Source organism: Schistocerca piceifrons, chromosome 3 (assembly GCF_021461385.2).
Source record: "Schistocerca piceifrons isolate TAMUIC-IGC-003096 chromosome 3, iqSchPice1.1, whole genome shotgun sequence".
NCBI lineage: Eukaryota > Metazoa > Arthropoda > Insecta > Orthoptera > Acrididae > Schistocerca > Schistocerca piceifrons.
This window is the reverse complement of record NC_060140.1, coordinates 373,744,605-373,757,594: the sequence shown is the minus strand read 5'-3', so window position 1 is coordinate 373,757,594 and position 12,990 is coordinate 373,744,605. Positions and strand designations below refer to the sequence as shown.

Genomic DNA, 12,990 nt, shown 5'->3' with positions numbered 1-12,990 from the left:
GTTGTCTGGTCTGCTTGTTAGAGACCAGGAAACTCCTTAGCCACTCTCAAAGTGGATTCCAGAAGTATCAGTCCACCGTCAATAATGTAACCCTGCTAGAGGCAGCTATTCAGCAGGCTTTCTTACATAAGTATCACTGTATTGGTATATTCTTTCTTTGATATCAGTAAGGTTTACGATACTACTTGCAGACACTGTGTTCTCGTGCAAACGGCATCAGTGAAACTCTTGTGGCCACCTTCCCATTTTCATACAGTCTTTCCTGTCTAAATGGTTAAATTTTACGTCCTGAGTTGGTGACACTGTCAGTTTAATTTGAGCAGGAGAATGGCATCCCTCAAGGCAATGTTTGAAGTGCGACCCTCTTTGCCATAGCCATAAACAATATCCCATCTACTGTAAGGATTATTGTACAAAACTTCTTATTTCTGGATGAACTGTCTTGCTTATGAGGGATATCATTCCACATTTTAAAGACTCAAGTGACATTTCTGGGCCTCATTTGTGACTCCAAACTGTTGTTGTTACCACACCTGAGAGACCTGAAAGCCAGAAGACACTGAATGTCTTAAAGTGTTGTGGCAACAGGTCTTGGGCAGCAGACAGGGCACATCTGCTTCAGTTTTATAAGGCTATTGTGTATTAAACTATAGGTGCACAGTGTGTGGGTCGGTGAGGCCCTCCCTCCTGAAGATCATAGATAGTATCCACAATGCGGGGATTAGGATGGCCATAGGTGCTTACAGAACCAGCCCCACATGCATTTCTGTGCTGTGGCTGGGGAACCACCACTCACCATCTGGCAGCAGCTCCTCATGCCTTGCATCTCCGGCTCCACCTGCATATCTTACTGTTGCTCGTCTGCTTAAGGAATGCCTTTTCTCCAATCATCCACAAGCAACAAGTCCATTTGGGATCCGCGTACAGCATGTGCTGGAATCTGTGGGTGTGGAGCATGTACAACCCCAAAGCCAGGATTTTAACTGTCTGCCAACCTGATACTGCAGAGGCCCTGAGTAATTTTAGATTTGTTGCAGTACAGCAGAGACTGCACTCTTGCATATGTTTTTAATACATTACATTTTGGCATTTTAACTGAGCACTACAGCTCTACAGCTGTCTTTACAGATGGGTCAAAACAGGGGCCTCTGTTGGTTGCTCTGTTGTTTTCCCTGGTCTTGTCTTCGGGGTCTGATTGCCTCGGGACTTTACTGTCTTCAACACAGAACTGTATTTGATCTTGTGGGAACTGGAGCAAATGATACATCCTTAGAGTCCTAAATTCCTTGTCTGTTGAGATTCTCTGATTACCCTTCATTCTCTGCAACATTTGTACCTAGCAGAGAAAGTAGTCCAGAATATCCAAGATGCCCTTCTCCAACTACAATGGCTGGGAAAGAGGATGGTGTCTTTCTGCTTGCTACTAGAGCGCATGGGTATTGCAGGAAATGAAAGGAGGGTGGATGTAGCAGCCAAGGAGGCATGTAGTGATCCTCAGTCATTTCAGTGTGCTACCCCGTGCATGCCATCACCTCGCTGTTGAGGTATAGAGTTACGAATTAATGGAAGACAAGTGGCTTGAAATGATTAACAAAAAGCTGCATCTAGTAAAGCCCACTATGCATCCATGATGTACCTCCTTTCACCCAAATGAGGTCTTCCTTATTCATCTTCGCATAGGCAACAGTCCTCTGATGCATGGCTTCTTGCTCCATTGTGACAACCTTACAATATGTGGTGCTTGTTGCATTGAGATCATGGTGCGCCACAAGACTTTGTTTTAGTTTTGGACAAGAGGGGAGCAGCAGATTTACCAGCAGATCTGCCCTCTGTTTTAAGTGACGTTAAAACAAATGTGGTTAGAGTTTTAAGGTTTTGTGATCTGTCCAACTTGCAGTAATTGTGTGGGTTAATGAGAGTGAGGTGGGAGTGAGTGAATAAGTGTCATTTTATAGGTGTTCTCCTTACTGTGTGACAACAGTTTTAGTCATTTTACCCAAATTCATTTCTTTTAATATGTGTAAGGCCACTGATAACCTTGGTGTTGAGTGCCCATAAACTCTAAAAACACACACACGCGCGCACACACACACACACACACACACACACACACACACACACACCTCTTCATCCCTCTTCCTTTCTTTTAACCTTTCTGCCAGAAGCCAGAGGAAGTAGCCACTACTGGCTCCACAAGCTAGTGTGTGTGTGTGTGTGTGTGTGTGTGTGTGTGTGTGTGTGTGTGAAAATGTTGTGGAACAAAAACAAAATTTCTACCAACTTTGACTCTATATGGAATTGTTGTGTGCACACGCTGTGCAATACAGCAAACAGTTACAATCCCTAAGATTCTCTTTATTATTCTTGCATATCTAGATTTTAGCTAAAAATAGCCATCTTCAGTTCATTTGAGTGAGATATAATTCAACAAACACCTATCAATACGTGTCACCATATGACTTTATTGGAGTACAGGCAGGAGGAAGTTCAGTGCCTGTACACCAATAAATTTGTATGATGACATGTACTGCCGGGAGTTTGTTGGATTATAACTCAGTGAAATGTATTGAATATGGCTATTTATAGCTGGAATCTGGATATACAAGAAAAATAAAAAAATTGATGAGATTTTGACTGGTTGCTGTATTCCTATCCTTCCTTATAATAAAGAAATTTAATGAAAATTTTACCAAAAGATGATGTTGTAAATGTCGTAAGGTAAATGAGGGCGGCTACAAATGACAGATGAATCACAATCCTACGGCTATGGTTTGAGTTGCACATTCTGCCATCCATACTGTTCATTGTGCATGACTCCACAAGTGTGGCAGTAAACAGTTGTGACACTGTTAGTAAGTTAAGCCCATCTACCACGCCAAGGTCGTACCACATTGGATGGGAAAAGTCAGTTTTTAACTGTTTGGAGGCTAAAACCAGCAAAAAAGTAAAATGACATTGGTTTATGATTGTCATGAGACTTGACATAAAATGTGTTCAATATGCTATCCAGCGTTTTCTGCCCCAAGTTGAAATTGAGAAACATGTTCCAGAACAGATTGGGGTGTCTCGAGGGTCACGTTCAGAATGTCTTACACAGTGGGTGTCTTCAATTCAGCTATGTTGGAAACTGGAGCACTGAACACATTATTTTTCAGGTAACCCCAAAGCCACAATCACAGATTAAGATCAGGTAATCCGCCGGATGGCTAGACTATAAGGAAATGATGGCTTGATAAATCTGGCATTTCCAAAATGCCTCTGCAGCAATTGCTTCACTGGCTGTGCAATCTGCAAATTGCCATTTTGCATAAAAATGAGACTACCCACATCACATGTCCGTGCTGTTGAAGGATTGGAATGATGTTGGCGGGCAAACAACTGTTGTAGTATTTACTAGTGACGGTACAAGTAACAGGACCCGAGGGACTTGTCTCCTTGAAAAAATACAGCATTGCAATAAACGATGCTGTCAATCTGCACCTCACAGTCACCTATGCAGAATGAAGTGGTAATGGTTGATGTGTGTGCTGATTTTCTGTTGCCCATATTTTTCAGTCCTTCTTATTGACATTTCATTGGAGATAGAAATGGGCTTCATCTGTTCACAGAATGTTCTATGGCCATTCATTGTCCACTTCCATACAAGCAAGAAATTCAAGAGCAAACATTTGTCTTGTTTTTTTTTTTCATACCCTTGGGTACCCGGAACTTCTGAAGGGCTGCTGGCATGCAGTCACCGTTCCTGTAAAAACAGCTTTACAGCAGTGTACAGTTCTTCACAGAGACAGTCATATTGGGTGTCTTAGACACAAACGGAGGAACAGCCATGTGCTGCGCGTCTGGTGTGCGTATTCTGATGCAAAGCACCATCTGTTGGTCAAATTTTTGTTAATTGTTTTTTGTTCGATTATGTTTCCCTCTGCATCAATAATATGCATCCAGATTCGACATCATTATGAGCAGTGGTTCTCTTTCTGTAGCATTCGAAACTGCAGCTTTAATTGTTGACGCTCTGTGTAAAACAGGATGGTTTTGCCAAATGGGAACAAACTGCAGATCCCTGAGAGGATGAGGAACAAAAGGGGTCGTATGGACATTTGGTCAGAGGTATGTTCCAAGGGAGGTACACCCTCTCGAAGTTGGAGGTAAAAAATCTTTGGTAGTGTAGATTTCAGTGATTATAAGTACACATGTGAACATACGAGGATAGTGGGAATGTTCTGTGTGTATTAACGTTTTAGCTCCACACTCAGACACGCATGGTGCCTATGCCACAGAGTCGCCACAGAGGCAAGTCAATAGGTAATAAGATACGCATGTATTGTAAGTGATACCATAGTGGTAGTGATCATGATCAACATTACTGCCCTCTTAAGAATGTGGAGATAAAATATTAGTACTGACGAAACATTCCCTCTTCCGTGATATGTTCTTGTGTGTACTTTCAGTCATTGAAACCTTTACTGTCAAAGATCTTTTATTTTCACCTTCAAGTGGGTTTTTCTCTTTTGGAATAAATCTCTGGCTGTATGTCCCTATGACCTGTTTTACTCCTTATCCTCTTAGGGATCATTTCCAGCAATTCATCCCAATTTAGCAAAGTCACCTTGTATGTAGCTATGCATAGAGTGGGAGTGTGATAAGAAGCTGTGCTTGTGATCAGAAAGGGCTGTTGTTCAATCCTGATCCAGACAGACAGATTTCAGGTTATCATGGTTGTCCGATATGAACATTTGACCATAGGAAGTTTCTTTCTCTGAACTTACTCAAACTGAGACACTCTTTCTCTTTTTTTACTTCACTAACCTTAAGATGATGAACACTTTTGTAAGTGAATTATTTCTGTGTTCTTTCATGATCATGTGATAGCATTTGTTGTTCCATCCAAGTTATCCATTGAATATACTTGGATGGTTTTTAATAAAATCCTGTTGTTTTTCAAAACCTAATACCCCAAAAAGGTTTTATTCAAGTTTTTGATACTGACCATGGGAACCTTCTGGCTTTTATTAACTTAATTGCTTTGTTTTTATATTTAAAAAAAATGACAATTAGATTTCTGCAAAGTACCTCCTAGTTAATATTAACTCAGTCTGGATTTTATGGAGTAATCCATTCAAGGTTAAAGTGCTTAACAATGACCTTGTATATTTATGATTGTGTGAACTTTATGGTACCGTACATTGATTCATTATATTCTTGTCAGGTCTGCAGCTGGATCCTAGTCATTTTGACACAGTATTTCAGCAGTCCATCTGGCCACCATCTTCACTTGAAATTTCATTTTGCTGAATCACCTGACAAGAATATTCAAATGTTCAAACGTGTGTGAATTCCTAAGGGACAAAAAATGCTGAGGTCATCGGTCCCTAGACTTACACACTCCGTGACATGGCATCTCAAACTGCGGGGCTACTCTGCGCGGCGACAAGAATATAATTGATGTGTGTTTTTTATGTACTGTTTTATAACCCTGTTGTTTCAGCATTTGAATTGAAAAGTAAGCCTGAAACTTTCATTAACACTTTCATTAAAATAAATCTTTTGTAATGGGTTTTTTCAGGCAAACGCCTTGTGTACAAGGACAAACTCATTAAGAAGGGATTGAAGAATAGACTCAACAAGAAAAGAAAGAAAGAAGAGAATACCCTCAAGAAGAAGTTGTTAAAGAGGAACTTGAACAAAGCTGTCCTTAAGAATGAAGTGGGGAGTACATCAAAGCCAGTAAAACAAATTTATAATGAAGAAGGAAAGCTTGTTTTTAATAAATTCGATTTCTCAGAGTCTGCATCAGCACCTGCCGCTGTTTCGAAGAAGGCTAAAGAGCCAAAAGACCCGAGGAAAATACTACACAAACTAGAGAAACAGAGTGAGAAGCTTAAACATTTGGAATCAGAAGGTGAGACTGAAAAGGCAAAAGTTATAAAAGAAAGGACAGCTTGGAAAACAGCACTGCAAAAAGCCGAAGGAGTCAAGGTCAAAGATGATCCAAACTTACTCAGAAAGTCAGTGCGTAAAGAACTTGAGAAAAAGCGCAAGAGCAAAAAGAAGTGGGATGCAAGAAATGAGAAAATGAAACAGCAACAGCAAGAAAAACAGAATAAGAGAATGGAAAATATCCAAGCAAGGAAGAAACAAAACAAACTTACAAAACTGAAAAAAGCTGCAAAGAAAGGAAGAATTATTCCAGGATTTTGAAAGTTATCTGTACTGGTAAATTGGTTCTGTATTGTTGTTATCAGATATGTGTGACAAGGTTTGTGACAATAAGTTTTGTACATAATCACAGAGATTATCACAATGAGTACAATCTGAAGTTAGTGATAGCTCAGAGTTGCGCAGGTAATTGAAGTCTGTAGACTCTCACTTTTTAATCTTTTTTGCTATTTTTATGTGATACAGAATTGTAGAAAATATTTAAAGCTGTTGACTTAAGATGTATCTAAGTTATTTTGTAAAATATATAAGTTGGTAGTACATTTTTAGAATGTGCAGTAAAACATCCCAAAAAGTTTTACATGTTCGTGATTTAGTTTGTTTTTCTTGATAATGATTATCACAGCATTTTTTATAAACATGACATTTTTTTTAATGATTGAAAAGTAAATGTGTGGTACAGTAAGAAGATGAAAAAATAAAATTATTTTTCAGTTAAGAATAATTATTTAAAAAATGTTATTTTCTCTCTCTCTCTCCACTTTAGTGAGGTGGAATTCTCCTTGGAACTGTGTCAGGGAAATCAAACCTTAGTTATTCTACAAGGCACAGCATGCTATTTATGTGATAAAGAGAGAACAGACGTCTTTCACGAAAGTACCTCACTCTGGAAGATTAAAAATTTGAGAACTATAATTGGAAGTGGTTGTGGTCAGTATGCTGTAGCACTAGAAAAACACAATACTCTTTAACTTCTGTGAATGTTCCATAAGTTGTAAATACATCGTTGATATTGACTCTGCTGAACTACGAAATAAATGGGAAATGGAAGGTGTAACAGAAGTCAAAGTATGAGGAGGAATGTGGGTAGTGAACTGTAAAATACTGATGTCTTCATCATGGGGAAAAAAGTGAAGAAGAAGGAAGAGAAAGAAAAAAACTGTTTTAATGTAATCTGATGCAGTGCTGTAAGTGCCACAGATGTGGTCACAATGTATTGGGCTGTAATGACAAGGCAACATACAGGAAATGTGCCCAAGAAGCAGTGTCATTCTGTTCAATTCCAGGTTCTCTGTAAACTGCTCAGGTAATCACCTTCCTTGGAGCTGTATTTGCCTTGTATTTTTAGAAGAAACAAGAGTTAAAATGGCAATTGGAATTTTATATACCAGGGCAAAAAACCTCTCTCTTCTCAACTTCTTTGCTCTCACATTGGGAAAGCTGTAGTAAAAATCAGCACTGCCACACAAACACAGGTAATAGAGTTTGCTAAACACAAGTATTTGCAACAAGAATCGTGGTAATAATCCTACTGCTGCTTCGAAACCAGTTCTAGCAGAGGTTGGTAGCAGCTGAAGATACTAATCTCAGTTAAAGAGTTAGAGGTGAACAGTAGTTCAACATGTACTATACAGAGTGCATCACAACAAAAGACAAAATGCAAAGAAACCTGCCATGAAAGTATCAAAGAGGTCTGTAATAACAGTTGATAACTCTGGAGTGAAACTGGAAATATATGGTGAAGAATAGGCAAGTTGTCCTACTAATTCACTCATTGGCCAAAATGTGCCACCAAAACAGATATATCCAAAGAAATCCCCTTTTGATTAATGGCTTCTGTACTGCAGTGGACTGAAAACAGATTAGGAACATAAGTGGAGGAAGTAAGGCTTTAAAAAAGGAGAGGTCATTGGGCATATATGTACAAGAGATGCATTTCAAAACTCTGTACATCCATGGGTTTAAAGGCTTTACCAGCAACAGGAGGAATGATACAGGTATTAAAAGGGCTAAGTGGTGGAGTTGGCAGCATTCATCCATGACATACATCATAGTGTATGTGTTATTAGGGATGGGGAGTAAAAGTGCCTTTCTCAAGATACTCAAAAACTTTTCAATAAAGATCTCATGGAAAACTTGGGAATATGAACATGCACTAGCATCATGGTTCCATAACAGGCTCACACTTGCGGAATGAGCCATCATGTTGACAAAGAGAGGGCCCAAGTGGTGGGATCAACTTTTTGAAACCATCTATACGGTTGTGTAGGTTAAGGTCCAAGGTATCACACCTTGCAAATGTTCACCCTGGTGGTCCCTGGTTTGCAAGTAAATGACAAAAAAAAAAAATCAAAATTTCACATGATGCTCTGCAGCTTTAAAAATGGAAATGTTAAACAAACTGGTGGTGTAGCATAGTAGTTAAGATGCAGTCCACAAATGCAATCTCATCAGATGCTTTGAAATTTCTTATTTTTAAATATTTATCAAAATTACTTTGATCATATTTTTATTCAGTCAGTTGGTTTAAATGTATTTCTTTTAATTTCCATTAACTTTTTCATTTGTTTTCATTTTTTCTATCGTTTTTCCACTTGGAATCTTTCTTCATGTGATTTCAGTTGTGTATTAACTTTGATATAATTCTTCCATTTTATTGCCATATATTTTTGTCCATGTTATTGCTTTCTTTACACTACTTCTCACTTCACTGGAATTTTTTTACTGCAAATAGGCCATCTGATGACCACATTCCAATTTCAATTCCTCATTCTTTAGTATTTTTTCTTCCTGTATGCCTTCATCTGTTCACTATGTTTCTTCTTTCTGTTTTCAGACGTTTGAACCAGTCTCTTTAGCTACGCAGCCTTGGAATCCTTCCATTTTCAGTACTTTTTCCCGAAAGGTTTCGCTGTTGTTTATATCTTCTATCTTTTGTATTGTTTCTTTCTAAGTCCTTTTTAGCTTCGTTGACCCAGCTTGTGGTGGACTTCTTATCCCACAAATATTTGAAAATCTTATTAGTTAATCTACTGTCTTGCATTCGAAATAGATGTCCAAGAAACATGAGTCGTCTTTTTCTCATTACATTTGAAATGTTTTCTATATTTCGACATGTTTCAGCATTACTTTGTAATTTATAACTAAATTATAGTTTAATGCCAGGCATTAGCTTACATATAGACATTCTGGCTCCACAGCTGTGTTGTAATGCCTTATTTTTGCATTTTTGTATAGACACTTTTTACTGTGTAGGTGTTTGGTGATACCATATGCTCTCTCTATTTTATGCAACCTTCTGCCTATTGCAGATTTTTCCAATGCATTTTCTTGGATCATCTCTTCTAGATGTTTGAATTTTCTGACCCTTTCTATTTGGCCAATGTCGTTTTCATAAATTTTGGAGCATCCTTAACATTTGTTACAAATATTGTTTCTTCTGCAGAAATTCTTAAACCAGTTCTGCTGGCTGTTTCTTCCAGGAGATTTATTTGTGTTATAGCAGACGCCACATTTTCGGAAAGTATAGCAAAATCACCTGCAAATGCGAGACAGTTGATTTTGATCTTTTTGGTTCCTTTTCATAAGGAAGAGGAATTTCATTTTATTTATAATTCCTACCTTCATTTAAATCTTCTTCTGTATTATTTTGTAGATAGTGCAGTAATAATTTTTTTTATGTTTGTATGACAATTACCATACAAAAAAGTACCTCTTGTAATGAAAAATGCATTTTTGACACCATTGCACAGTCAGTATAAAGATTATTTCATCTTTTGCTTTTTAACTGACAGATTGTCATTTCAAATGTTTAAATATTGTAGTAGGTAAATAAAAATAATTAATTCACATGCACAAAGATTACAAGTGGAAACAGAGTAATATGGAGAAAAAAATGAGAGTAATTGAAGGAACTAGAAGAAGAGGACGTCAGAGGATGAGATGGATCGATGGCATCACAGAAGCAATGTGTTCCAACCTGGAAGGTCTACGGGAGAAAGTGCAAGACAGGAAAAAGTGGCGTGATTTGATTCATGGGGTCACAAAGAGTCGGAACCGACTAAACGAATAGAGAGAGAGAGAGAGAGAGAGAGAGAGAGAGAGAGAGAGAGAATTGAAATCATAAACACGATGATTAAAATGACATGACAAATGAACAGAGATAAAAAAGTACACTTAAACCAATTCATGGAATAAAAATAAGCCTGTCAAGCACCTGACAAGATTCTAAACAACAAACCTTTGCTAAGCAATCAGTATATTTAATGTTCTATTTTTAAAGCAGCACTTGAAATTCCAGATTTTTTTTTTTCGGTGATGGCCCACCAGAGTGAATGGCTGCAGGGTGTGACACCTTTGACCTTAAGCATATGGTTTCAAAAAGTTGATCCCACCACGGGGGATCTCTCCTTGTGAGTCTTAATCAAGGAATAAAGCAAAGTACAGTTCCACATTTTACAGTCTAATAACCGTGAGGGCAGGGGGTGGTTACGATTAAATTTCACTACATGAGTGTCTGCCCATGAATAGTGAGTGATCGAAGGACAATAAACATTGAGGAGACATTTTTAAGGACATGCTGAAGAGAAATAATGAATAAACTATTGAAAGAAACACATTTCAGTTTCCAGGTGAGAGGGTAGTGTGTAATTGCATGCCACGTTTATGTTCAAGGTTACAAACATTGCTCAATGCGACAACCTTCTGCATCCACAACAGCCTGGATGCGCACTGGAATTTGCTCTTCTGCTGCCTGAAACATCTCAAGTGGGATGTTGGATACCTCCCTGGCTATGCTCATCTTCAACAACCCGTGCACTGCCTGAATATTGCACATTGTGTCCCGAATTCCCAGCCATCAAAACGGTCACTTCTTTAACTATTTGTGATGCATTTGGCCATCGGCTTCTCCCAGTAGCACTTCCAAAATCACCAGTTAATTTTTGAACTTCTGAATTTTGTTATTCCATCACAGTGTAATATTGTACTCTGCCCGTGACGTAATAACATACTATTTTCATTTCCTATCAAAATACCAAGAGTTAAAGATATAATTTAACCACTTAGTCAATGAACTGCGCTGCAAGTCAGTGAATATGTATGCCCAGGATAATGAGAGCGGCATTATATTATCATCTGTATTTTGTTCTGTACAAGAATGCGCACTCGTCTTTTCTCTTTCTTCGTCTTTAGTCACACGCCTATCTGACAGCATCTTACACTATCAGACTCTTATTTTCTTTTATTTTGTTCAAATGAACTGAAATTGTATTCCTGTTAGGAATTTGTTTAATTGTGCCATTATTATCACCAGTTGCGATTACTGATATGACTTTACTATGAATACTTTTTTCTTTCGCACCAAAGTTGGGCTAAGATTATTGTAATTTCCACGTATTTAGCCAGAATACAGCAAAAAATTCTTGGTTTTGTTCAAAACTGTGAGATTAATGCATGAGATGTCAGATGTCTGTATAAAAAGCTTCTTTTGTTAAATAATAATTGTTTAATTTGGCATTTCTGCTTTCATTTCATAGTAACGATCATCAATCCCCAATTTATAAATGTTAAAGATTTTGCTCTGCTACATTTTCTCTTATGTTGCCAACGCAATGCCCACAAAATTAAATTAACTATTCTGAATTTTCTCGCGAGGCGAGAAGACAGTTATTAATTTCCCTGAGTTTATAGAAACCCAAATTAAACATTTTTCATCATGCCACGAGTCTACCGAGCTACACTTCAAACAATAAAAAAGATAAAAAAGGAACAGTATTAACTAAGGAGTGAAGTGATTTTTTTACATAGTAGATAATACTGAATGCATTTTCAGACAAAAAATAATTTACGTTATAGAGACTAAGAAAGTGATGTATGTGTGCTTGTGAGATATTTAGGTTCATTTTGCTTTTCATTTAGTACATTTCCTTTTGATTGATTATTTATTTAATTATTATCAATTATTATTATTACAGTAAGGGAAAAGGACCTCCCTGTGCTCCTTTAATATGCTGATATTCATGAAGAGTGGCATCACTATTGCTGTTATTTTGATAAAACAGCTTTACAAGTAAAGCCTTATTTGCCTTGTCCAGGCCCATGTTGACTCTGCAAATGCTTGTGTCTCAATCTCATGTCACCATACGTTCCTGGCGTCTGACATGACACACACTACGAACAACACAGCCCTGCAGCTCACAGTCTGAACATCATTCCTATAAAGTAAATAGTTTTCTGCCTGCACCGGCTCAAGTAGCAAAAGTTTAATTATAACCATGCTGTAAATCATTCACTGGAATAAAAGCATTTTCTTGTTGTTATTCCTCATATTCTCCTTCTTCTGTAGTGGTTGTGTGTCCTATGATGGCCTGCTAGGCTTCCTCTTCTCAGAAAACATCAGTCCATTTGCTGTGCACCCATTGAACTGTTTCAGTGAGATTTTGCTGTAATTTGTGTCTCAGTGATATAAGTGCTATGCATTCACAACACAGGAATCTAAAGAGAATCCAAATAGATAAAGATACCATCATTTTCAGTTCAGTGATCTCCTGTACAGTCCAGTAACCATTCCTGCCAAGTCCACTCCTCCCTTCGCCCTCTAATGCTACTGACTTAAAGTGTGAGTGTGAATCTGGGTTATTTCGGTTTATTCCCCCAAACCACCTCCCACTTCTTTATGAGGTGACTTACTGGGAATTTACAGCCACTCTTCTTTACTGGATAGCTGGCTGCTGGAAACCCTCTTGACTTCTTCTCCTTCGAATAACGCTAGGGACAGGAATTTTTGGACTCTGTCCACTTACGAAATAAGCACACATACAAACTTTGCTTTTTGTCAATTAACGATGTATTTGACTTTCATACACAATAAAACTCGCACTTTCAACATAAATATATAACTTCCAGTAAGTCCCTCATACAGGTGAATGTCAGAAACAAATTAAATTATAGTTAAAAGAAAGTTGGCTTTGATACCATAACTTTTCTTAATATAAATCAGAAAATAAGTCTTGCCTATAGCAAGGTTACATCAAGAGTTCTTTTTCAACTGTC

General features: G+C 37.9%; 1 protein-coding gene across 1 annotated transcript in view; it reads left to right on the top strand.

The window, feature by feature from the left end:
* Positions 1–6,514, top strand: part of LOC124788162 (surfeit locus protein 6 homolog) — a 79,880-nt gene extending 73,366 nt beyond the window's left edge. The window contains exon 4 of the mRNA XM_047255315.1: positions 5,564–6,514. Coding sequence (XP_047111271.1) covers positions 5,564–6,198 — 635 coding nt within the window. The 3' untranslated portion in view covers positions 6,199–6,514. The remainder of the gene's footprint in view (positions 1–5,563) is intronic.
* The last annotated feature ends 6,476 nt before the right edge of the window (positions 6,515–12,990 follow it).